The sequence below is a fragment of the Nesoenas mayeri genome, assembly GCF_963082525.1.
Source record: "Nesoenas mayeri genome assembly, chromosome: 1".
Lineage (NCBI taxonomy): Eukaryota > Metazoa > Chordata > Aves > Columbiformes > Columbidae > Nesoenas > Nesoenas mayeri.
The window spans coordinates 157,330,299-157,357,347 of NC_137541.1; the positions used below are offsets into that span (position 1 = coordinate 157,330,299).

The following is a 27,049-nucleotide window of genomic DNA, read 5'->3' on the forward strand; positions in this document are numbered from 1 at the left end:
AGCTATTCTGCAACATCCTAAAGCTTTTGCTGACTCAGACCTCAAGTTTATCAGGGTCCTTCTGGTTTATTACTGTACCATTCAATGTGTTAAAAACTGCTCTTCAATTCTCCACGTAGCCGGTTGTTTCATCATAGAAGACATAGATTTGGTATCCTGTATTAGAAATTTGTTTGCATTACATGACTGACTTGTACTAGTTCTAAAACATTTACAACAAGTTTCTCTGTATGTAATTTATGTTTTCTCTTAAGAATATGATTTCTTTCTTTGTAACTGTGAGGTTTTGAAACCATGCATTCTCAGAACAAATGTTCCAGTTAAGCTCAGCTTATGAGCTGCCAAACTTTGATACCATGTATTTCTCAGCACAAATACTCTAGTTAAGATCAGGTAATGACTGTTGTCATCAGGAGCAAAACCCAGACTTAGTCGCCACCACAAGTCTATGACATAATTGGATTTAACCTGCAAAGACAAACAGAAGGAAATAATGGAATGCACATATCCATTGGTATGAAACTTTATGGATTTAGTGCCAAGTCACCGCCATGCCATAGATAACTGTAAAGCATTATTGTGAAGTAGATTTAGTGGGCTGTGGAGTCTCCAACACTGCAGGTGCAGAAAAGTAAGTTAAACAAACATCAGCCCAGAATAGCGTAGATATTGATCTTGCTTTAAGAGAGGTGATGGACTAGATGGCCCTTTGAGGTTCCTTCTTCTCCATTGATTCTTTCAGTTCTTCTGTAAGCCAAGGAAAATAATTTTTATACAAATATCTGGTAGAGGAAAAGCTGAACCAGCAAGGTAAGGATGACAATGAGAATACCAAACGGCTAAAGACAAGAAAGGATGTTACCATAGTTATGGTTAAAAGACAGTATGTTACCACAGTTCAACAAACTGAGCAGACACTGAAGAAAATCAGCGACTATTTGTTTTTCTCTTTAGAGGCATATGGAAGGAAACAAGAAAAACATGGGAAAAAAAAAAAAAACAGGAATTATCCAACTCACATTAATAATTAATTTTATTTTACTAGTGCTAGATTCAGTTCTCTTCAAAAAATAGTATCCTTTTCCCCAAAAAACAGTAGTGTAGCTGTGGTGAAAATGTGTGTTTTATTTGCTATTCAAACAGTGCCTTATTGAATTAAATTTATAAAATGAAAAAGGGAAACACTAACACACCAATCAGGTGGATTCACCACCTGCCACATTTAACCATATTTTCCAAGTTAGATAGACGGAAGCATAATCGAAGCATAGAAAGATGTAGCAAGAATATAGAGTCATAGTGAGAACAGTGCTGAATTATGATGATAATGGTGTGTTTTTCTGAAGCAATACCACACTGCTACTATGACTTCAGTGTGAGTGTGTTTCAGGGAGAACAAGAACAAAAGTACATAGCAACATGTGCAGTTACTACACAATGCGTAAATATTCACTCATTAAAACAATACAGAAGAACAACAAGTCAGTGTTATATTGAGATGCAAGAAGATGAGTGACCTGTTGTGGAAAGGAGGCCTCCCTGAAAAGTCCAAGCGTGAGCCATATGCATACCCTCTGCAAGAAACCTCAGAATATTCATGAAAGGTATAGTATTTTGGAGTATTGATCAAAGCATTTAACATTTTGCATTAGCTCAAAGAATGCTACTCAAACACTCTGGTCACTACTTATTTTTCAGGGGTTCCAAAGCATGAAATAGTTCAGAGGACTTCAAAAGTTTGCACCTCATAATTGCTTGCAGGTAATACAAACTATGTGGTATTCCGGTATCATGTTCTGTATGATCTTAACGTGTAGCCTGGCTTTCTGATAACATACCAAATCACTTTATTTTTTGGGGTATTTTATTCCATTGGTGCTTTTCAAGGCAAACTAAGAACATGTGGTTTAGAATCATAGAATCATTTTGGTTGGAAAAGAACTTTAAGATCATGAAGTCCAACCATTAACCTAACACTGTCAAGTGCATCACTAAACCATGTCCCTAAGAACCTAATCTCTGCATCTTTTAAACGCCTCCAGGGATGGTGATTCATCTGGTTTAGCCACAGCCAGCAACTAGAACCATGTGCCTCTCACTCCTCCCTCCCCTCGCACTGGTGGGATGGGGAGGAGAATCAGGAAACAAAAGGCAAAACTCACGGGTTGGAATAAAAATGGTTCAACAGAACAGCAAAAAAAGAAAAGGCAGACAATAGCAATAATAACAATGAATATGGATTTAGGAATATAACTTAGGAAGAGACCATAAACAATGCTAAGAGTCTTTCCAAAGGTCTTACTTTTTCTGCGTGCCCATTCTGTACACTATATGGCTAAGTGTATTTCATTATACCATTAGTGATCAAATAAGCCATCCTGTTGGTTAGTCAGGTAAATAATTTGTTGTTTGAGCATTTAATGTTCTCTCTTAGTATGGACACTAAGAGTTTATGTAACTTCGTAACCTGTGTACAAGGACATGAGAAGTTTATGTGCAAGTGATTTTTGATGTCAAGAAAAACCTTTCTAGCAGTCAAAAGCAGAGCACAATAATTTATATTTATAGGGAAAAAAAGATAAGTTACCTTCTATGTCACAGCAGGAAGCCTCTATACAGAATCAGACCACAGAACTTTCCATTGTCTCTTACCAAAACTGGATTGTCATTTTAATGGAGTTAGGTAGGATCTATTTTTTATATTTTTATTTTTTTTTACATGAAAATTGCACAGGTATTCAAATGATATCTCTGTTGTCTTCTGACAGTGTTATGTAATATCATCCTCCCTAATTTAATGCTTAAAATCCATTGGTATTATAGTGTTCATGATTTGACTAAGATGAGCTGTTTTTTATAAGACATACAGTAATTTTCTTAAATGGCATAATGCTTCCATTCAGTGTAGTGTAATCTAATGCCCTCTGTAATGAGTGTAGGACAATGTATTTTTCTAGCATGTGAGTATGGTGACGCAAGCATTCTAAGTTTCTCACTTTTTGTTCCAGACCTCACTTTGGATCCCTACTGCTATCATTTATGTGTTTAAATCCAAAAGAAGGAGAAATAGCAGAGAAGAGTGAAAAACAAAGTCATAGGGGGGAAGAACATGCCTGGGACACCTTTTGCCATCAAGCGTGATCATTGGATGGTGTCAAGGACAGCATTTATCCAAGCATTACTGTAGGCTGGCGAACAGAGTGGTCACTCCAATAGCATGTAGTTTTTTCATGTTTTCAACAAAAATGGAGATTTGATTCATTAAAAAGTATGAAATATTACCAGCTGGATCTTGTGTGAGTTTCTCTTAATGATTGTAAAGCACAAAATGAGCAATAAGCCATTCACTGTGTAAATGGAAAATTGCAGCATTCCAGGAAAGTGAAAATATTTTTCCAAAGTTGCCCAAAGTGCCTTTTCTCAGCCATCTGAGGAGTTGTGTCAGCTCTGTTTAGTGGGAACCTCCCTTTTTCGTCAGCAAATCCATTTCATTGTAGCCAGCAAAATAAAGACATGCATGTTCTTTTTCACTGTAGCACACTTACTAGCCAACCATCCAAATGACATATTCATTTCTGCCAAAATAGTGTAAAATATATTTGCCAAATTTCAGGAAAAACAAAATGAAACAAGTGAACTAACAGGTGAAAAAACCCTGTTACAACAACAAAATGCTGCGAGCTCAATGTATTCCAAGAGAGCTGACATGTCATATTACAGCATATCAGCAATGTGCAGCTTTTCATTTCAGACTACACATGGTCCTGGTTATGGAGAAGAACCCTCAAAGATACACTGCAAGTCTTGATTGTGCACATAAATATTTTGTCACGTATAGCCCTGAAAGGGAACTGCCCTAAATTGACAGCTGTATTTGTACTATTCCATTCTTTATTGCTGAGAAGCTGTTTTTATGGGTGATTAGTGAATTGCTTGACCCTTTTCACACTTCGTGAAGTCTTAAGGGACCATCAATTCTACAGCAAACTGAAAAAACTTCAAAGGTGGGCCTTGCTATGGCATGGAGAAGGTTGTTGCAGCTTTGTTGCAGAGTGGGGACCACTGCCTTGGAAATAACACGTTTTCTTGGGAAATCCATTGCTCTTTTATTGTTATTGTTTTATTGTTATTCTCCGTTAAGCTGTGCACTTGCTCCCCAGAAAGCCAAGCTGACTTGTCTGAACATGCTACCTCAGAAGTTCTCATTTATACTGAAAATTCTGTGGCTTCATCATTATATTTCTTTGTAGGGCCTGCACTAGACAACGCATGCTGAGTGGATCCTTTGAGGGGCAGCCTGCAAAGGAAAGGTCAATACTCAGTGTCCAGCATCATATACGACAAGAACGCAGGTAAACACAGGAAGGATGGTTTAAAAATATTCTTAAAATAAAGGTGAATGAAAAAAATAAATTTGAGCAATACCTAATGTGTGAAAAACTGAAATGACTTACATGCGCAAAGAACTGAAGTCTACATTCTTCATTGTAACAATAATGAAATTCATTGTACTGTATAAATGGAGAAAATGCCTTTCTATTTCAAATGTCATTTCCTTCACCGACTACAAAGCTATCAGTTTAAAGATCAGAAGGAAAGAAATTGGCTTATGTTAGACCAGATTGAAAACAATTGAAGAACATATAAGCTTCTGATGTCAGCAAGAGAAAAATGATAAGATTTTGATGTATTGGGTGGCTGGAGAGCAGTGCTTTATAATGGCCTTCCTATAAAGGTCAAAAATTTCATCTAAGAGATGTATCGTTAAATTGATTATGATTGTTTCAGGTCACTGAGACATGGTTCCAACAGCCAGCGAATCAGCAGAGGAAAATCTCTTGAAACGTTGACTCAAGATGTAAGTCCTCATAGAAATGATGGTTTCAATTTGAGAATATAAGAAATAAGCATATGTACTATATAATAAATGCTTGTGTAAGACTAATGTCTATGATCTTGTTTACAATTTGTCTTTTGAAATCTTGAAAGGAAATCATAAATACTGTAGTTGCATTAGAATTATCCTCAAAATAATTGACACGGTTATTTCAGTGACAGACTTACTGGTTTTGAAACACTTGCTGAGATGGATTCACTGAAGCTGTAGACACTGCATTAGGAACACAATTGCTACCCAGGACACCTTAAAAAGCCTTACTATGGAATTATACAAATCACTCAGGCTGGCAAAACAGTACTTCAAAATTTCCGTCAGAAGTTTAACAATACTTTTCAAACACAAGAACTGTCAGACGAAAGGACAAAGACTAAAAGGGAGAATAGTAATCAAGGATTTCACTGTGCCGTAGTTCCACGCAGTTAAGTGCGTTTTCACTTCTGCAAATTCACAACAACATTTTGTGGATCTCTGTGACTATGAAAATTCAAGGGGCAATATAAGTCCCTCCATTTCCAAAGTTTGATAGTCATTTTCTAGATGTGCTTAGTACTTCAAAACAACTGCACAAGAAGTAATTAATGAACTATTTTGCATGGTGGTAGAAAGAAACTGTAGGTTACTCATCTTTTAAAGCAAATGTAGCTGACATGCAGCTGCCTTGAGAAGCTGAAAGGGTGTCTAAAGCCTTTTTTTCCCCAGTCTTTGCCCTTAGTAACTTTGATGGTATTCATTCCAGTTCAGAGACATCAGCTGAGCTTACAAGACCTTTTCTTTTAAAGTTAAAAGTTGCACTGGATGGGACTTCGTGCATGAAATTAAAACTGAAATTAACCTTGATGAAAATAAGCAGCCTTGTGCTGTAGATAGGAAATACAATATGCTTGATAGAGTTGATGTGCAGTGCATTTGGAAATAAAGATTGCTTTCATCTGAAACTTTCAAAAACAACAACCCGCAGACCCCTATTAAAAGGAATCATTTTCCTTGTAGCACTCCAACACAGTGAGATACAGAAATGCACAGAGAGAAGACAGTGAGATAAAGATGATCCAAGAAAAAAAAGAACAAGCTGAAATGAAAAGGTATTTAAAAATCAAAAGTCTGAGTGCACGCTTTTCTATAATAAGTATTCTCTATATGAAGTAAAAAGTATTGCGATTCATGATGAAAATAGAAAAAGTATAAGGGATATTTTTGCCAGGTATAATGCTTAATAGTTTACCTTCTGTCTTTCAAAAGGAAAGTCCAGGAAGAGGAGCTGCGGGAGAATCATCCGTATTTTGATAAACCACTTTTCATAGTTGGTCGTGAGCACAGATTCAGGAATTTCTGCCGAGTGGTGGTACGAGCTCGCTTTAATGCGTAAGTTTATTCCATACCAACAATTGGTTCCAACAAGTGTTTACTTTAGTGGTCTCAGAAATCTAGTTCTAACTTGTATTTTGGAAGAAAAACTGTACAATATGGTCATCCCACGAGCTGGCAGTCAGTTGCCTGTGGCATAGCCTTGCTGTTGAGGAAAGGAAGCAATCAGATCTGTGTAAGGGGTGAGACGTGTTTGAGCAACCTGCCCTGCTGATGAGTTGGGACAAGCCTGTGGGGAAACTGCAGGCGTGAGCTGAGAGGAAAGGGTAATGTTTTATATCCCCATTTTTTAACCAGCTTGCTAGTCCCTGCCTATTCTTCATCGTAAGGTGAGAAGTTTTTATACACCAACAGTTATTCAAAGAACAGAAAAATATGAAAATAAAATAATCCCACTGTGCTTACCCAAAGACTCCTTAGTCCATAATGAGAGACCCAGAATGGATGGGAAGATGTTCAGCTGTGGGAGATAAAAGGAGAAAAGCTGAGACCAAGTGAAAACCAGGAACATTCAGGAACTAAAGTGTAGGTGTATGCGAGTGTGGCAGATACAGATCTGTGTACAAGCAGCTTGATATAAAATCATCTTACAGCTTTTCTTTTAAACCTCTGTCTATGACTGGCACTGTCATTTTGGAGGGTTAATGTGTGTCACCTTGCAAACAGACAGGTAAGACAAAAGATAGCTCAATACTGTAAGTTTGGCACTTGGAAGACCTGGTTTCAGCATGTGCTTTACTATGGATCTGCTTTGTGCCCTTCAACAAATTACTGCTAAGTAGAGCAACAGGAAGGTTAGATACTCAGTTTCTACAGTACTCATATTTAACTGCTCTGCCACCTATGTAGAAGCACGTCCTTCAGTTAGGTGCCTACTTTTCTATGCAACTGCTAGCTTGATTGTGGCTTGCACTTCCATGAAGTGGTTGCAAATTAAAACGGCAAAACAAAACACACAAACATACATTCCAATCCACTTGTCAAATATTAGATGTGTCAGTCTCTCTTAGCATTGTGAATTGCCCAAGGGTAACAGGATGCTTGGATTATCAACAGTTTAATGAAAATGTTTACCATTCTGAGATTAAACTGATTTTGTTAAAGTCATTTTTTTCATTTATTTTAATCATACCTACTTTATTCATTGTCCCAGCTTGCCAAGTAAGATATTCTAGATATCTTTTTCAAACTGGTGGGATGCATATTTTCTTCTAGTAAAAAAGGCTAAGGAATGCCACTGTGTACAGTGTGGGGAAGAGATGTGAGCTTAAGAAGACACAAAAGCCAGCGCCTTCAGTGGAAAGGCACTAAAATCAGTAGATTCTGTATACTGACTGGTGTAAGTGGCTGAACCTGGCCTGTGGAAGATTCCTCTTGTTCTCCTTTTGTGCATCTTGCGTTCTTGTTATTCACGACCATGAAATCTCTTCTAGTGGTAATGGCTCAGTTCAGGTCAGTCCATTTGTCACTTTAAGGAAGTGGTAGCAATTTCACATCCCAGTCGCTAGAACCCTCACATGCAATATCGGATACATGGTTTGTTACAAGGATTTGAAAGTTAAATAAAAAGTTCCCATAACCACTGGGGCAGGGGAGGCTTCCTGGGTAGGATTTTTGCAGCTTCTCTTGCTGAAGCTGTTCTGCTTTGTATGAAAAGGTTAAATAATTGCTGGAGCAAGAACTTAACTTGTGTCACCTAAATGTGTCCTTATTACTTATAGAGGGGTTCTCACTCTCTCTGGCTGCCTAATGGATTTTTTGATATGGTAGGTGAAGCACTGCGATTTCACAGAGAAATTCAGATATGGAGAATCTAAAAATATTCATCAGAAAATGATTGAAGGAGTAATAAAAGAAATAGGCCTTGAGGAAGGATTTTTTTGTGTGTGTCAGCTGTGGTTATCAGCCAGGAGGTTTTGAAGTAGAAGGAAAGAACTCCTGAGGAAGTGCTTTGGTACATAAAATTTGGTGGCAGGTTATCCTCCACTGCCCCCAAGCAAAATACAAAATTAAGTCCTTGTTTACAAAAGCAAGACCCAAAAAACTACCAGTTTAAAGAATCATTAGAGGAATTACAGGTAGGCCATTAATTAGAGAGATACTAGCTGTGTTGATAATATGACTAAAATTACATAGAATTAAATGAAACTCATACAGACATTTAAATTAAGCCAAGATAAACCATAGCCTTGATTTTGGACATAAATTATTTTGACGTGATGGATGCATGGTATAATTATAATGCTGACTAAAATAAAATGTAAATGACTGTTATCTTTTCTTCTTTTTATAGTTCTAAAACAGATCCTGTTACTGGAGCAGTGAAAAATACCAAATATCATCAACTTTAGTAAGCACTGCAGAAGTAACTTTGCCTGGTTACATCAGCCTGCAGTATAAGTGTGTGAGCGCACACATGCATGTGTGTGTGTATGTGTGCATGCACATGTGTATTTCTTTATTTCCCTCAAAAAGGTTTTTCTATTCATGGAGTTGTTTGGGGAGGAGGATTAATAGGAAGAGGATTTTTTTAATCAGACTTCTCTTCTTCACTTGCACGTAACTTCCTTAGTTTTACTACACACTTCTGAAATATTGAAATCTCTAACACTCCTCAGCTTAATTTTTTTTCATAGGAAAGCTCTTAACTGTGATGTAGACACAATACAAGTGACCCAGCACTCTTGACACGTTTGTAATGGTTGCCCTTGTGTGTTTTCCACAGTGACTTGCTGGGTTTGGTTACTTACCTGGACTGGGTCATGATCATCGTTACTATCTGCTCGTGCATTTCCATGATGTTCGAATCCCCCTTTAGAAGAGTTATGCATGCTCCAACACTCCAGGTACTGTCACTGGATTGTTTGACGTTTAATGAAACACTGTCACCTTGGTTTTTCCACTGCCTTTTCCTAAATTGACTGTTCTCTGCTTTGATTTTCAGATTGCTGAATATGTTTTTGTAATATTCATGAGCATTGAGCTTAATTTGAAGATAATGGCAGATGGCTTGTTTTTTACACCAACAGCTGTCATTAGGGACTTTGGAGGAGTTATGGACATATTTATATATCTTGTAAGTTTTTATATTTATGGGAAGTATATTTAGCGTTCTTAATTCTGATATGTTTGAATGTATAAATGATTGATGTTAAAAAGTTTGGCTCTGCACCCCGGTGCAAATGCAGTAGTATAATTGACAATTTTCTTGTGCAGTCTTATCAGTTATGTGTACAAACACTTGTTTAGACATCTAAAAACACACTGACCTGATAAGCACCCAGCGATTTAGTGCAGAGCCATTGTATGGTCCCTTTTAGTTGTTTATATGTTGATATGTTTTAAGTATCAGACCTGATTTTATTCCAAAGTAAGCTCAAGATCTCTGACTTGCTTCAGCATTTTTACACAGGAGAATCTTTATCCATTTCTTAGCCATTCGTTGCTTCCTTCCCTCTCAACAGTTCTGCTTGATAGAAGGTGTTTCAAAAGCTTTTACCATTTGACAGAAGGGCAAATCCTTGTTGCTGGTGTTGCTATAGCAGAAAGAAAGCAAAGCAGCATCTTTTTATATTGAATTGCCTGTCAGTAGTGGTTTTCAGGAAAAAAAAAAAATCTTCTACCATTTTCTTTGTCCTCTGGAAATTTCTTACATTCCGTTCATATACAAGAGAAGGGGCTCTGTTTCCTCTTCACATATGACAATAAACACACACAATGTGTCAAAACCAGAGCTCAGTATAATACAGTATGAAATATTTTCTAACTGAAGAAATTACTAAGCAAAATGGCTTTGATGGATTTAGATTAAATCTTTCAGAGAATAATCCACCAGACAGATGTGCTGCATAAAATTTGTCATGATCAATTTGTATCAAAGATTCCATTGTTAGCATAAATGAAAATATGCATACTTATACAAAACTCCTACTGTAGTATGCATAATCAGTATGTGCATAAGTTTCTTGAAATCCCTCTGAATCCCTCTGCTTGTCTGAAGGAAAATTTAGATCGTGTAGCTTGGATATTCCAAATGTGCCTGTGGCGATCTTAAAAGAATATGAAAGAAAGTCAGAAGCACATGCGCATCTTTTTGTTTTGATGGGGTGGCTGCCTTTTACCACTGTTGTTTTTAATGAATTGTATTATATTTTAAATCATATTGATGATATCAACTTGATCCTCCATTTTTTGTGCACTTACCTCTTGGTAACACTCATCTCTGTCCCCCTGTAATAACCTGGGCTTTAAAAATACTTTTTAAAAAATAAAAAGTCATTAATGGACTTCATAATCATTAACTATCTATCAGAAATTGTGTGGGCAACAAGACAAAACTATGCTGTTTGAAAACACTGTTGAATGCATAATATTCATCTGATAAAACCACACAGTGATAGAACTACTAATGCCTGTAACAAAGTGGTAGGAAAAACTGTTGAGGAAACTGTTCACAGACATTCCCCATGTGGATATCTCAGGTTTAGGATAGAATCTCTGCTTGAAATGAGAAGTGGAGAGAGATTATGCTGCCTGTTCCAAGAATATAGTTCGTGTCCCTGCTCTGAACCAGCCAATTTGATTTCTTCTTTTGGAACAGGTCCATATGCTGAAAAGAATAAAATAGATTTTGAGTCAAAGGGGAAGACAGAGACTGAAGCTGATGCCCATTTGTTTGGACAATCAGCCAGGGCACAGGAGATCCAAGTCGTTTCTCCAAATTAGGCTTTTTTTGCCTTAATCTTCCCTTTAATTTTAAGGAAGAGAAGTGTTTATTGATCTTCTGCGCTGTGTCTATGTCAAGTAAGACGTTGTGAGCCTCATCCTTTGCCTTTTTCTGCTCTGCCTCCCCAAGGTGAGTTTGATATTCCTGTGCTGGATGCCTCAGAACGTCCCTGCCAAATCTGGAGCTCAGCTCTTAATGGTACTCCGCTGCCTCCGACCTCTTCGGATTTTCAAACTGGTCCCTCAGATGAGGAAAGTGGTGCGAGAGCTGTTTAGTGGCTTTAAGGAAATCTTCCTGGTATGTGCCAGATATTTTGTTCTCATTGTTAAAAAGAAGACATGAAGGAGTAATAAGATACCATTTATGCTATAATGTTTATGTATTTTTATCTTTTATCCATTGTTGTCTGTTTACTTTTCATTGTAGCTAGCACTGCAGATGACCACACAACAGGTTAAAAATTAGGAATATAAGTAACTCATTTACATTTGTACTCAATAAAGCTGTTGTAATAACTCTTTTCTAAATTATATTATTCATTCAGTAGCCATCAAGACATAGGAGGATTAATGAAATAAAAATCTACCCCTTATTCACAGATCTAGTTGGGAAATGAAGATGAGAAGTAGGGTATGACCGCTCTGCAAGAACAAAAGTAAATCTTATTTCCAAGCTGAAGGTCTCTACCTCCAAGTTTTTTGAGAGACAGCCAGAGACAATACAGTTGTTCATTGCAGATCTGGATCTCATTGTTATGTCGTCGTTATTATGATGATCATGATTATGCACTTATAGGAATAACAACAAGAAGGGAGTCAGTGATTGCTTGATCAGAACCTAATCTATTTTTTCAGGACGCTATGTGATTATTTGTCACCCTAAATAACAGACATTTTGTTCCTTAACAGAATGCTATGTTGGGACAGGTTTTTTTAAAAAGCTAAACTGCAAAATATTTGTAGACAGTAATAGAGAAGAAGAAAAACTATAAAGCTAGTTAGCATTTTAGCATTTCGTAGATACTGTATTCTATTAAAGATATTTACATCATCATTAACTATCTAACAGTAGCTTACTTAGATTAATTAGTAAAGCCTGATTCAGCAAAAGAGAAGTAGCACGTATTTAAGTACTGGAAGAGTTTTCTTTAAAGTGAATGGCAATTCTTGTGCATACAGAACTTGACAAGGTGGTACACTGAGTGTAAGAAAGTTTTGATCCTTATCTATGACTTTTAGGTGCTATGTTAATAATAGTAATAATAATAACAACAACAACACAGCACCTGGTTACTGAATCAGAACCTGACATAATATGTCTGTCACAAAAGCTGTATCTCCAGGTTTATGCAACTGAACGATCCTCCCTGCAGTTCACAGAAGGATCTAAGCCCCTTTTTCAAGACTGCAGGAGGAAAGCTTGACAAGTGTAACTTCATCTTTACAGGTTTCAATTCTTTTGCTGACATTAATGCTTGTTTTCGCAAGCTTTGGAGTGCAGCTGTTTGCTGGAAAACTGGCTAAATGCAATGATCCACACATCATTTCTAGGGTAAGAACTGCTTTTTTGCTTCAAAATAATAGTATGTTGTCCCATTCCTGCCTGCTGAGGAAAGCCAGTGGGGCAATCAGAACTGTCATATGAGAGATGGAGAGCTTGGGCATTTGTTTAGAAGTGGGCTGATGGAGGGAAAGGTGGTAAAGGAGTGAATAAGGGAAAGGCTGGGGTTTAGTGTAAAAAAGTGAAGCAAGTCCAAACATTGGGGACTGTCTGAAAAAGCTGTCAAATTCATACCCTATTATCTGCAAAGGGCTGGATGTCACATGGAATGAACCATGAAAAATGACACCTTAGTATTCCTAGGTCAGCAGCTAAAAACCAGGTGAGGCTGCAAGAGGTTAAAAGCACTAGGAATGCTGTGTAAGTTACCTGGAGAAAGTTAGCTGTGTTTTGTACTCCATTTGGAGAAATATCATCATCACCTGAAGAGAGCAATGGTCTTTAGCAAATGAGGTGAAAGGCTAGATGGTCTTGCAAAATGAAAAGCACTCTCAGTCCTGGAAGGAGAGGGGTTTTTTTCATCATTCCTAAGTTGCGTTTTTGGTTTCGGTAAAGGTCCATGACTATTAATCCCATATCAGAAAATAACCCTTGATTTCTGTTTACATTTCTTCCCCATCATGGTAAGTGTGCTGTCTATACTGGCATTTTGGCATCTCTCACAGGCCATTATTTAATCTCAGGCTGTGGTTTATTTCACTATAGGAAGATTGTCATGGTATCTTCAGAATAAATGTGAGTGTTTCCAAAAATCTCAATTTGAAGTTAAGACCTGGAGAGAAAAAGCCTGGATTTTGGGTGCCACGAGTCTGGTGAGTTGCTACACATTCTTTCTTCAAAAACTCAGCTGTGGATGTAGAAAACCACTCAAATCTCATGGCACTAAACTATTGATGGAGAGTTGGATTTTTAAATTCAAAATGTATTAAGGGCAAAAATTCTGGTATATTTAGTAAGAAAACAGATATATGAAACTTTTCCAGACTTAACCTGCTGTTCTGTTTGTAAGGCAGAAAGGAAAAAATGACTGTAGGTACTGAACTTACATAGGAATTAGATGTGATTATTATTACAGTGGGAGTTATTGTCTTGAATCAAGATTATCGCTTAAGTGTTCTTTAGTACTATTAAGAAGACATCCTGTGAGCCATATATCAGCAACAGAACCTAATAATAAATAGGAAAAGATGGGAAGAAAAGGAAATGAAAATGAACGTGCCTACAGCTACCCATTAAAAAATTAACAAGCTAGCCCTAAAAAACAGCCTTTCTCTTCTATGGTCATCAGCTAAGCCAGTGAGCAGCTTCTTTCCATTTCTTGTGCAGGGGAATCCTTGTGGTCTGTCTGGTGCAGTAGTGCGATAAAAATTATTTCAGACCTAACATTATGCTTATGTTAGTATTCTGATAAAGTCTGTTTAATATTTTCCAACACCTGAACAGGCAAGAACTCCACTTTTTAATTGTTTACATTTTTAAGTTGGTTGGCGTTTTGCGAAATCAGCTTAACAGCCACAATTATTTTAATTGACTATGTGCGTGGATAAAGAATGTACCAGCAGTGGTAGATTCAGAGCCATCCTACACTAATGAAATAATATGCTGTGATTTGAACAGTCAGTGAAACTCTGACATCTGCAGAAGTCTTTGTTTCTGTACGCTTCAGACAAATTCTTCCTCAAGTAAGCAAATTCAATCCTCTCCAGCTTGATCCAGAAATAAGCAAAAACTGTCTTTATCAGCAAAACTGTAAACTTTGGGGAATGCTTTGTTTTTGCAGAAAATTTTTTACTGCAAGGACATTTATACCACCTGTTGGCTGTGTCAGGCCAGATTTTCAAGAGCCAGATGTCAGTATAAGAACCACATTTAGAAGAAATATCTGCCTCTGAAAGCTCTCTTTTTCACTGAATGTTTGGATTTTCAGAAGCACCAAGCACCAATTCTTCTAGAATAAAACTATTTACCTTATAAATTCTTGAATGTTAATTGGGCTCCTTGGATTATCTGTTTTGGATTGTAGAGGCAGAACAACATGTAAACGTAGCCCAAAGAGGGCACTTTCAATATTCAGCCAAAAACATCCTCTTGAATCTCAACTGATACAAAAGGTCAGAACATATCGTATAGGAAAAACAAGAAGATATGATGTCCTCTCAGTAAGTTTTGCTTTAGATCATCAGTGCGCAATGATAATGAAATAAGGAACAACATTTTCTAAACAATCTTCTTGATTTTGGAGTCTGGAGTCTGGAGTGTTGGTTTAAGACTGGTCTCCTTCAGGTAAATTTCCGAATTTGGCCAGTGCCATCAGAACTGTTTTTTCAGGAGTCCTGTATTTTGCTAATTTCATTGACAAAAACATCAAAATGTATTGACATGTTCCAAGCTTTAGTACTGTGAATCAGATTATGAGTAACAAAAATAAAACATACACAGGGATCAGGAAAAATTACTCTGCACATATTCATTGCTCTTGCTATTGTTTTGTTTTTCTTGAGACAGAACTTTGAATGGTATATCTCAGAGGCTTTCACACCAATGTGGCAAGGTATTGAAATGTTGGTTAGACTAGGGAGAATCAACGTAAAAAATAGAAAGAACAACTCTATTGCTGAAGTTACACCTATTTGTGTACTGCATTTCAGGGCAAATCCTCGAAATTTTAATTTTGACAATGTGGGGAACGCAATGCTGGCACTATTTGAAGTTCTTTCCTTAAAAGGCTGGGTGGAAGTCAGAGATGTTATTATTCATCGCGTTGGGCCGGTAAGGAAATGCATCAAAGTCTTAGAATTCTACAACACATACTTTGATTTGGTTTAGTGATTAATCTTATTTTTGTCTATTCAGATCCATGGAATCTACATTCATGTTTTTGTATTCCTTGGCTGCATGATTGGACTGACCCTTTTTGTTGGAGTCGTCATCGCTAATTTCAATGAAAACAAGGTACTGAGGTGGCTTATCATGTGTAGAACTGGCTTTGTATGAAGCCTTAGATTGAGATTACACTGTGTGTGCTACCTAGTAAGACTGCCTTTAGGACTGATTTACCAATCTTACATTCTGCAAGCTTGCCAGTATGGCTTCACACACACCTGATCCATATTTGCTCCCAAACTCGAGCCTTGGGGTGACAGCAGTCTGTCACATGCTCTTTCAAGGCTGTCTGAGTTTATTTACAATGCAGCTGTGTTACCAGGTGGAGGTGGAACCTAAAGCACAATGTATGTACAGATACTCCACACTCTACTGGTTTAGTTTGATGTAGGGATATGTGCAGCGGCAGGTACAAAAGGTGTATTGTACTTCTATGTGTTACAACCAAGGGTTTCATTAGCACCTTGCAATTGCAGTATTTCAGACTGAAAGTAAAGCTGCGTGACTTTTTCCTGGCACACAGCAGAGTACATTATAAAATTAATTGCCTGTCACTCAAAAAAGTAGCTACTGTTCTAGGAAAGAACTGCAGTTCACATGGGCTTTGTGGATTACCCTGAAAAGCAGAAAAACCTGTTCCCAGGTGAATTGTTAAAGAGCAGCTCATGTCTACACTGCTTAAAGACAGGATCCTCTGGATGGGACTGCCGCATACTACAGGGAAAAAAAACATCTCCAGATTTGAGTTGAAAAGATGAATACGTTAGTTAATTATGCAGTGGGGAAAACCTTTCAATCAACATTCAAGTAGAGTGAAGAAATGTCCAGGAACTGAAAAAAATATGAAGATAGAGAGAAGGCCAGCAATTAGTACAGAAAGAAGAGAGCAGAACAGTTCACTCTCTGAGGTTAAGCTGTATCTTCTTAAAACTAATTTATTGTCCAAGCGATTGGTGTTTTGAGTAGATGTTGGCTTTAGAAAGTTCATAGTTGATACATGGTTAGAGTGGTGCCAGGAGCTGATGAGGAGGGTCAGAGTTAGACAATTACCAAATGAACTATTTTACAGGAGAACAAACACTTTTCTAAAAAAACCCGCAAAATATTTTAAGATATGCTGTAGTATTTCATGTGAGCTGTTGGAGCTGCAGGCCTGGAGTAGTCGAACTGGGAAGTACCACAGGTGGCTGTGGGCTGAGTCCCAGCACAGGGCAATAGCCCAAAGTATTCCACCACCCCCTGTTCCACAACCCCCACCAGACACTTGCTGCAGCTCCCAAGAGCCACGTGTTCAGTTGGCAGTGAAGATGTGATCGACTCAAGTGTTATCTGGCAGTTTTGAGCTGAAGTCCAAATGTAGATGCAGTTCCTCCGGCAGCAGTCCCACTCGCAGACCTCTGCTCTGTGGTCCCTTTATAATGATCCTGCTGGTGGAAGCGGTGGTTTCTGAGAAACTGAGCAACTTGTCATCCCAATTGCTAAATTTTTCAAAGGTCCACCTTTTTCGTTACCTTTCATCTTCTTTGCAGTGAAAGCTCTCCAAGAATATAAACCAGACATGCCCATTTGGTTGCCTTTTAATCTAAGCATTTCTAAATGTTTTTGTTTGGGCCTGACATGAGTAATAGGCATCCTTACATCTGTCGCTTTGTCCACGTTGTGTTGGAAGGCACCTCCTCCCAGAGTGCCATCTGGGGGTACAGCTCAATAAAGAGATGATGCCCACTGAGAGGGAGCAATCCTGACCTCATCAGTTGCACAGCCAGCTCCAGTTCCAGCACCTACACAAGCCCCAGACCTCACACCAGCCCTCGCCCAGGTCAGTGCAGCTCCCTGCTGACTGTGGGAGCAACCAGGTGTCTGAGAGACAAGCTTGTTACATTTACCTTGACAAGGTCCCGCTTGTTTTTTTGAGTCCAGACTCCTTCCATGGGATTTTACAGAAGTGAGGAGCATCTCATTTTTGGTTTGAAGGTCATTTAAAATAACACTGAATTCCGTTTGGAGTTTGCTTGTTTCTTCCTATGTTCTGAAAACACTTACACAGGTTACCATCTACCACCACCTGCCCTAACAGTGTATCCCCGCCTCTCCCTGTGCTTCCTTTGTGGAGAGCTCTTGTAGATTCATAGCATGTTATTATTTTATTTGAATTACATCCCGACAGAAGAGCTGTGGAGAGCAGCAGCAATCTCCTAGACGGCTCGTTCCCCAAGGTACTGCAGTGGTGCAGACGAGCCGCAGGGTTTTCTGCAGGAAAGTCTGGACAAAATCGACCACTCTTTAAAACAGTCCTTCCTGCAAATGATGTTCAGTCAAATGGACAACCTCCTGCAGTGTTTCACTGCCCGCACTGGGCTGCTGCTACAAAGAGCAACAACTGTGCCTGCTGAGCCGAGTCCCAGAAACTCACAGCTAATGCATCCAGAAATCCTCTGGAGTACCAGCGGGTACTTTAGACTCCTTTGCCCAAACTGTGTGTTATTTAAGGAGAGTTGCATATGTAACTTTATTTCAGGCACCAAAGCGAATATTGTTTTCATGTTTACAGCATCAAGTGTTCTAGCTTTTATATGACAAAAGCTTTATACACTTCTCTTTGTTTGTTAAGGGGACAGCTTTACTGACTGTAGATCAGAGGCGATGGGAAGATCTGAAAAGCAGACTGAAGATAGCACAACCTCTTCATCTCCCACCTCGTCCGGGTATCAAAGATATTTTGATTTTATTCATGTTGAGCCCTAGTGTTCATGATTCCCCAGGAGTCTGCGATTCAAATTAAAATTGTAATTGTGAGGCCACTAGGAGGTTGTGCATAAGTTAATGTGGAAACAGGCACCAACTACAGATCTCTGCATAAGGTTATTAAAATCAACCCAAAAAAGGTTGTGCTTCGATGGTTTTAGGATAAGCCTTAATGAAAAATGAATTTCTAAATGAAAAATATTTGCAGTTGGCTGTTAATGATATGAATGGAATGTATTAACCTGACAGCAGTTGAACTTGCCCTACAAGTAGCAAAGTCTTCATGCAACGCTAGTGTTCAGTATTTAAAATTATATGTTCAGAAACCCTATTTGATAAGGAAAATTGTAGCAGAAAATTAGAAATGTCTTTTGAAACTGGTAAAGGATTATTTGGCCACTAAGGAACATGGAAGATATGTCAAGAAATAGGGGAAAAATACTACTGTGTATTCTCTCTTCCTCAAACTCTTTCTTTTTCAGATAACGATGGCTTTAGAGCTAAGATGTATGACATAACTCAGCATCCATTTTTTAAGAGAACTATTGCTGTACTCGTTCTGGCTCAGTCTGTGTTGTTATCAGTTAAGGTAATTGTTTTTCTTTTCAGTGTTTCATTATAGTGGTACAGCATGTGTTGCGCATTTCCTAACACCAATTAATGATCAGTTGAGCCGTTACTGTGATGAATATAGGGAAACATGTTTTCTAGATACAGCAGTCTCGGTTGGCACAGATGACTGTAGATTAATTGTCACTTGTAGAGCTGAATCAATTTCTGCCTTTTCGTAGACTGGTCCATTATTTTTAATTTCCATTTAATCTGTAAATCTGTGAGAAAATAATACACCAAGATGGAATTCCTGTCTGATTATATTTTAAATTGAAATCTATTAATTAACAAAATCTGTATGAAATTTTAAGGTAATGAGTAGACTTTTAGTTCTGTTTAACATCTACCCTTCTGTGAGCAGATTTTGTTTGCATTTCAGTGGGATGCTGCAGATCCGGTGACTGTGCCTTTAGCAACAATGTCTGTTGTTTTCACCTTCATTTTTGTTCTTGAGGTAAAGTAATGTATTTTATGACTTCTTAAGACTATTATGGATATATTTCATTTTGGTGACTTCTTAAGACTATTATGTATATATTTCATTTTGGCTTTAAGGATGTTGTGTTATTCCTCACTACAGTTTTTATTTCTGAACATGTACATTTGGGGTTCTCCTTGTCACTCATCTTTACAAGTGTACTCTAGGAATAAACTTTTAATTAGTTATAGTCATACTTCACCATCCTCAGTTCTATGTTCTTTACACATATATATATATATATAAAAAACTCTGAGCATTTCATCTTGCATTTTGTTGAACCCAGTGAACTCTTTTCTTGCAGAGCATCTTGGATTAAATTCAGTCTCTACAACACAGGATCTGTGTTGTAACATTGAAGTTCTGCTCAATCCATTTCTGTTTTGCTGGTTCTACAGAACAGAGTGCATTAATCCTCACCATTCTATGGCTGCCACATCATCAAACCTCTTTCCATTTTGTTTTGGTTTGGTTTTTTTAATTATCATACTTCACTTTAATACCTTTTAATAAGCTATGTCAAATTCCACTATTATCTATCTTTTGTTATACAGATCTGGATCCTATGTGGTAATTGCTCTCTATGAGAAAATTGTCACCACAATCAGCTGTGCAAATGTAATTAGCCTGTTTTCATAAGATTGGAATTTAATGACTTAAACACATTTTTAAAGCATATTTATTTTTTTTTAATGCATAAGGCTATCTATAGTGTAACAAAGTGCACATTTATGAGGTTAAAAAATATGCTTCCTCTGTGGTTAGGTTAATACATCGTTCTTTTATAAGTTTATGGTTGAATGTTTTCTCTTCAGTCCCCTGTGAACAGCTGATACTGACCGCTATCAGAAACAGGATAGCAGACTGCATTCCCACTGCTCTAATCCAATGTGACAGTTCCTATGTTCCAGTGATAGGTTTTGCCAGCAGTGATGAATAAACAATGAAGTGAATACCTTGTAGCAGCTGTATCTGGAGTACGCCTGTGTTGTTGCATCTTTTTCCCCTGCCCAGGAGAAATCAATATCTCTTGAGAGACTGAGCAAACACAGAAAAGTTTGATTTGTATCATACACAGACAGGTTTTAATTTGCCTAGTAAGTATGTCTTTAGAAATACTTCTTTTCTTTTATACTGCCAGGGGAAACAAATACAATTCTAGAATTTCAAAGGAACTTTGTCAGAGCCAAGACAACTTTGTTGGCTGTCTCAACAGGCCAGCTATCCCACTTGAGTGCACACGATTTATGGACAGAGGAAGCAGCTTCCTGCCCGGCATCTTCCCTCATGCAGCACGGTCTGGTTACAGGGTCTGCAGTGTACACGCTCTGCTACCACTACCAGGCATGGTCCATGAGGAACGTCAAAGCTTTCTGCATTGCTCATGGCCCCATGTCCAGTCTAAGGACTCCTGGTTCAGTTTGGAGCCTCTACTGCTCACCTCACCATATGCGGTGTAGAAGAATAGGAAGAATTTGGAGCTGTCACTTTTGTTACCACACTGACAGTCACAGAATAAAGTGAGATGTAATTTTTTATTTGCACAATATGGTATTCTGTTCAGGATTATAGACACCTGAACTCAGGTGTTTAAATTCTACATGTGTGGTGCTTAAGCTCTCACTGTGAGCAATGGAGATGTAGGATGAGATTCAATTGCCTAAGTAACCAAAGACATTAGAAGCTTTTTTGCATACCCTGGCAGTTCTCCCCTTACCTCCACCAGCTGCTACAGAAGGGCAGGGATATTTGCAAGTCTTGTGTCATCCCTGTCAGCCCCATGCATCTATCTCCAGTATTGTAGTGTATTTCAGCTGGCTGTATAGAGGTGAGGCAAGATACCTTCAGGTACTTCATTAGAGATTGAGAGATGGTATACTTCATTTTGGAGTCAGGGTTTAGCAAACATTGTATGTCAAAAAAACTAACTAACTGGAAAATCAGACCTACATCAAACCAGTATCCTTTTATATGCAGTTTAGGTTTCAGAAATGTGAAGAATCCTACTAAATGGCAGTGTTGCAAGAATCATATAATGGATGCCTGACATTTGTAGCCTCTGTATGGTAACAGTTGACTTGCTTTGAGATTTGATACAAATTCTGTATGAGAAACTGTTGTACCCTCTGCCTGCATCACCCAACCTTGATATCTGTTAGCAATTGTGATTATTTCTTACCAGTATCTATTCTTAAGCTTCCTACCTGCACTTCTGTTGCCTGTATTGGAAATGTCAAGCACTTTGGCTGCTGTGTTCTTTTGCCAGGAACATTGTAAAATGTACTCCCTTTACTGTTCTTAGCTTTCTTCTCTTACATGCTGCTGAGTACAGATGGTGCCGTGCACACATCATTCCTTAAAGCAAGAAATATTTGCAATATAGGAAAGCCTTTTAGTTAATTTGAAATATGGGAGCTACAGAAGACAATTAAATTAATGAGTTCAAATGTGCTTATGTGATTTTAACCTGCTTATGGACAACTAGAGATAGGATACTACTTACTCTTTTAGCTACATATTGTCAATAAAATATTTTTTTAATTTCATAGCTTCATTAACTGTTAGAGATCTTAAACCCTCATTCACCTCAGCGATCTATACACTAAGCATTCAGTCTGAGGTGGTCAACTGCACTCCTTTGATACTTGATGGAGAGAGAAACTTCCAGAATACTGTTCATCCTGCTCAGTCATCTGTGGTCTTCCACAAGTACCAGTTTTCCTTCTTCTAAGAGAAGCTTCTATGATCCACTTAGTCTGGCAACCTAACTTGTCCACGTGGAAACAGTCATCTGACATGAAACCTGCCCTTGGTTGTTTGTAAACATTCATAAGATGTACTCAATCGAACATTTTAGAGGCTCTTATAGTGAGAAATAAACATTTATTCAGTACAACTGAGAAATTTTTTTTATCCATAGGTCACAATGAAGATTATTGCCATGTCACCTTCTGGCTTCTGGCAAAGCAGAAGAAATCGGTATGATCTCTTGGTGACATCTCTTGGAGTTATATGGGTGATACTTCATTTTGCCTTACTGGTAAGATTTAAAAAACGCAGTTTCAATGGTTAAGCTTGATTTTGTCCACTAAGTGCCAGCAGTAGGATCAGTGCTATACGTGCAGATAAACCCTCGGGAGTTTAATAAGGCTGAAATATGGCTGAAACAAATTAAGCTTGATGCTAAGAAGGAATCCTTGTCTTGAGCAATGATTGAGGTAGAGTCTGTAAATGTGATTTAAAAAATGGTCTTTGGAAGGGATGTGTGTGAGGAAAGGAAGGAACCTGAAGAGGCTGAGAGCTCTTGCCAACAGCATTCTCATGAGCAGCAAGGAAGAAAGAGGCAATGCACAAAATGCAGATAGCAACAGAGGACTGGAAGAAGGCATAGCTTCAAAATTGCTGAACAGTACAATCTGTCCCAAAACCAGCAGTGATTCTAGACCACTAGTTTTGATTAAGAGGCTATATTTGATCCAAAAAGGCATGGAAGAGGGGGAAGGAAATCAGCTCTCCTTCCATCTGGCCCTGTTTTTTTAAGTTGGCTACACCCCTGTTTCCCTTACTTATGAGGGAAGGAGAAAAGATAGTTGATGCTTGTCACCAATCACAAGCTGCGGAAGTCACCACCCTAAAATGGCTGGGGGGTTTTTTCTTGTCTGCCTCAGGTTCTGTTTGGAGGGAAACCTGTCTTGTGTGCCTTGTCATTTTGCCCTCACATCCACAGATTGCTCCCTGCTCATGATGTGCTTGGGAAACCTGAGGAGTTTCTAGCTGCCTAGACAAGTAGGCTGAGGCTGCTGGACATAATTACAGCCAAGCTAACAGAAGATTGAAGTTTGTTTGGTTTCATGTACGGGGAGGTTTTGTTAGTGTTTTTTAACAGGTAGAGCATCTTCTGTTAGTCTCTTACTGCCCCACTGGCACTACTAGTTTATGATTTCTTTTATTTCATATGGTGACTGCTCTACATTATTAAAAGAATTATTATCCTGATCTTCCCATGAAATCCCTGAGGGACAATGTATAAAGTCTTCCATGTTTCTCTTCCAGAATGCATACACATACATGATGGGGGCATGCGTAATTGTCTTCAGGTTTTTCTCAATTTGTGGGAAGCACGTAAGTATAAATTAGGAACTACAGTTGCAGTGCTCATGTGTAGTTGCTACGTGTCCTTAGTGCATATTCTGTAAGGCTTCATAGTACATGCCAAAAAAATGAGACTTCAAGCAGCAGTCTCCAATTTTATGTGCTGTCTTTAAAATGTCAGGGTTTAAGGTACATTGTATAATATCACTGCATGATAGTTACTGGAAAAGCTGCACTTTTGGAAAAAAAATTGCAATGCAATAATACCAGACAGTTTTTCAAAAATGCTCTCAAATTCTGAAGATATGTTGTGCTGCTTTCAGTCCTTGCCATTTCAGTGTAGTGTGATGTGCATGATTTTTATGTATTTTCTCTGTAAGACTAGTAGAGTGGTGGTTGATGCACTTATCTTGTTATGATAGTGTTGTCTTAAAGAAGTTTCTTCTTCCACAGTGCAGGTCTGTGTCTTGTGTCTCTACAATGTATGTCTTGTCACAGTAAAGAATTTCTGTTCAATTAAAAGAAAAATGTTCAGCCAAGATATTCTTCTGGAAACACTGGCACGGTGACAAAGGAAGTCACTTTACATTTATTTTGTGTTTGGATTTGCTCTGGTGTAATTGAAAGTAGGCTGGCAGAATAAGCATAGGCAGAGAACAAACACCCTTGTTAAACAAGTAGTGACACTCTGCATTCTCTTGCTGTAGAACTTCTTAGACTATCCAAACATTTTCTGTGAAGTCTGACATATAAAAGTAAATGTGATAAAAAGACTGTTGCACTAGGTTGCCAGGGTTAAGAACAGTAAGTCAGAGGGTTTGTTCAGTAAAGATAAAAAGTTTTCTTTCAATCAAACTACACAGAGCCCATAGAGCCTTGGAAATCAAATGAAAAATCCTTGCTTCTCCTATGCAGACAGACCAAGTGGTTGCCTTCAAAGCTTTCTGATGGATTCTGAAGTTCTTTCAAGTTTTTAACCTAGTCACATTTGCACTTTCATGTTAGGAGCTGTATCAGTTTCACTAATTTATCTGTTGTGATGCAATGTGATGACTAAAAGTCAGCATGAATTATTGGTGTGACATAATTCTAAAGAAAACTGCTACCCTCAGTTCCATTAAAGAGAATTTTCCAAAGCATCCAAAGTGGTTAAGGGTGTTAGGACAATCTAGGGCAATAACTCTGTCAAGAGTAAAATGTATAGCACGCATGCATGGGAAACTAATATCTATTATCTAGGCCTATGACCTATGTAATTTCCAAAATTATGTTCTCTTAAGCTTTTTGGCCAACCTGACAAGAAAATACTAGTTTTATCAATATATGCTGATCTTATGGAAATCCCCTAACTAAACATCAACACATTTCTTTAGGTAGACTGCATTATCTATGGTTTCTACCTAACAGCATCATTTTCAGATAAGCCCAAAGCAGTTTACTGCACCACTGTTCATGCAATGCTAATTTTGATACTTCTGGAGTATACGGATCCCAGACTATTATAATTAAACTTATGCTGTATTATTTCTGTAATATCCTACACTGTATTATGCTATATATACTTTTTGAGGAGCAATATCTTAACCTTGTAAATGAGGCAGATAGGCTGATCTCTTTAACAAGTAAAAAGCACACTAGAACTCAGAGGACAACACAAAATGTTCAATTCCAAACAGATTCGTAGTGTACCGTTTCACTGGGCTCATCCATTAACGTATATATGTAAAGAATTTGTTTTCAAAATGGCAAGTGCAATAACTCTGTTTTCCCTTTTATCTCTGCTTTCCTGAATGACATTACGGATTGCTTTTTCTGTCCTTCCAGGTGACACTAAAAATGCTACTCCTGACGGTGGTTGTCAGCATGTACAAGAGTTTCTTCATCATAGTGGGAATGTTCTTACTGCTTCTTTGTTATGCTTTTGCTGGAGTGGTTTTATTTGGTACTGTGAAATATGGAGAGAACATTAACAGGTACTGGATGTTCTTACTACCTCATGAGGATGTTCTTGAAACAGCACAAAAAAAAAATCACATTCTACTAGAGAGGTTTATCCATGATAAAAGCCAGAAGAGTCCTCAGATCTAGCTGAAAAACTCTGAACAGAATTTCTAATAGGTGGCACCGAGCCACCTTTCCAGTCCTTGTGCATTGGACCAAATGACACCCCATCCAGCCCAGAGAGGGCTGAGAGCTCTTCTTCGTTGTACCAGCTGGAATATTCTCCAAAGCAGCACCGCACTAACCACAAGCTGCTGAAACACAATGCGCCTACTACACCTTATTGACATCACCCAGGAATGGGATCCATGTACCAGACTGATAGAGGGAGAGGACAGCTCTGTGAACTGGCTGCTAACTGCAGATTTCCCAGTCAATAGCATCATCAGACTTCAGGAAGAGAATGGAGACAGATAGGATCTGGCTCCAAGTCTGTGTTTGCTCTTTGATAAAATGACCCAGACCTGTGTCTGAGCTAAAATTTGGCTATTATATCTTAAGTCATGGAATGAATACTTCAATTATCTCACTCAAATAACACTGTAACTATTTTCGGTTTAAGATAGTAGAATAGTAGAAAATGGAAATTATTTGCATTTTTTCATGCCAGCATTTTAGTTCTGGAAAGTGAAATGATCTCTCTCTCTCTTATTCTTTAAAACAGACATGCAAATTTTTCATCAGCTGGCAAGGCTATTACTGTACTCTTCAGAATAGTTACGGGAGAAGACTGGAACAAAATTATGCATGACTGCATGGTAAATACAATACTTCCAGAGATAAAGTCAACAAGAAACAGGAGACTCCCTTGCATCTCAAAGTGTTTCCAATATCTTAGCTTTGTACAAGGAATGTTTTGATTACCTTTATGTCTTCAAGAGATACGACATTCGCTAAACCTCAGAACCTGACACACAAATTGCAGTTCCAATCACACACTCACAATGTAATGTTTTGTGGGGCTAGGCTATTACATGATTTCAAAACAAAAATAAAAAGGCATTTTCAAATTCAGAAGTGCAGTAACTCACTTTTCCACTGCTTTGACTGTGGCAAGGTGACACTTCAGGTTAACTTTGTCTTTAATGCCCGCACTTTGGCTCACTCCATGCGAACAGTCATCTTAATGATCCCCAAATTTGTCCCGGAATCATTTTATTCTGCCACAAGCAAATTTATTTCTGTGGTTTCCATTGCAATGAAAGTCATATTACCTTCATTTTTTGAAAACTACCACATCTCAGAGCATCAAATTGTTTCTTTACAGTGGGATAATGCACAATGTGCCTTGTGTGTGGTAAGGAGATCCACACTGAGGCCTTTTTTGTCATACCTCTCTCTGTTTTCTGATTTCTGACTGCTAAAGGAACAGCAAAAAACTGCCCGCAATAATGCCCACAGCATTATTCCCTAATTGTGAAGCTTTAAGGAAATTATAGAAGTATTGTATTGGTTACAGAGAAATTATAAATCTCTTTTTATGACTGATTGACATTGGGCTTTGTTTGTTTGTTTGTTTTGAAGGTTCAGCCACCGTTTTGTACGCCAGATAACAGCACCTACTGGAAAACAGACTGTGGAAATTATGCTGGTGCTCTTATGTATTTCTGTTCATTTTATGTCATCATTGCGTACATCATGCTAAATTTGCTTGTTGGTAAGTGAAAATACACATGAATGGACCGAG

The 27,049-nt window shown here is 38.1% G+C and overlaps 1 protein-coding gene across 2 annotated transcripts in view; it reads left to right on the forward strand.

Moving 5' to 3' along the window:
* Window positions 1-27,049, forward strand: part of NALCN (sodium leak channel, non-selective) — a gene marked incomplete at both ends in the record, with an annotated part of 227,752 nt that overhangs the window by 191,852 nt on the left and 8,851 nt on the right. For both annotated transcript variants that reach the window (XM_080354287.1, XM_080354288.1), the window contains 20 exons: window positions 4,251-4,352; window positions 4,789-4,858; window positions 5,891-5,982; window positions 6,140-6,262; window positions 8,559-8,615; window positions 8,991-9,111; window positions 9,210-9,341; window positions 11,121-11,288; window positions 12,438-12,542; window positions 13,257-13,363; window positions 15,200-15,320; window positions 15,405-15,503; window positions 18,046-18,139; window positions 18,662-18,768; window positions 19,171-19,245; window positions 22,190-22,309; window positions 23,323-23,391; window positions 25,186-25,334; window positions 26,027-26,120; window positions 26,887-27,019. In XM_080354287.1, coding sequence (XP_080210413.1) covers window positions 4,251-4,352; window positions 4,789-4,858; window positions 5,891-5,982; window positions 6,140-6,262; window positions 8,559-8,615; window positions 8,991-9,111; window positions 9,210-9,341; window positions 11,121-11,288; window positions 12,438-12,542; window positions 13,257-13,363; window positions 15,200-15,320; window positions 15,405-15,503; window positions 18,046-18,139; window positions 18,662-18,768; window positions 19,171-19,245; window positions 22,190-22,309; window positions 23,323-23,391; window positions 25,186-25,334; window positions 26,027-26,120; window positions 26,887-27,019 — 2,138 coding nt within the window. The remainder of the gene's footprint in view (window positions 1-4,250; window positions 4,353-4,788; window positions 4,859-5,890; window positions 5,983-6,139; window positions 6,263-8,558; window positions 8,616-8,990; window positions 9,112-9,209; window positions 9,342-11,120; window positions 11,289-12,437; window positions 12,543-13,256; window positions 13,364-15,199; window positions 15,321-15,404; window positions 15,504-18,045; window positions 18,140-18,661; window positions 18,769-19,170; window positions 19,246-22,189; window positions 22,310-23,322; window positions 23,392-25,185; window positions 25,335-26,026; window positions 26,121-26,886; window positions 27,020-27,049) is intronic.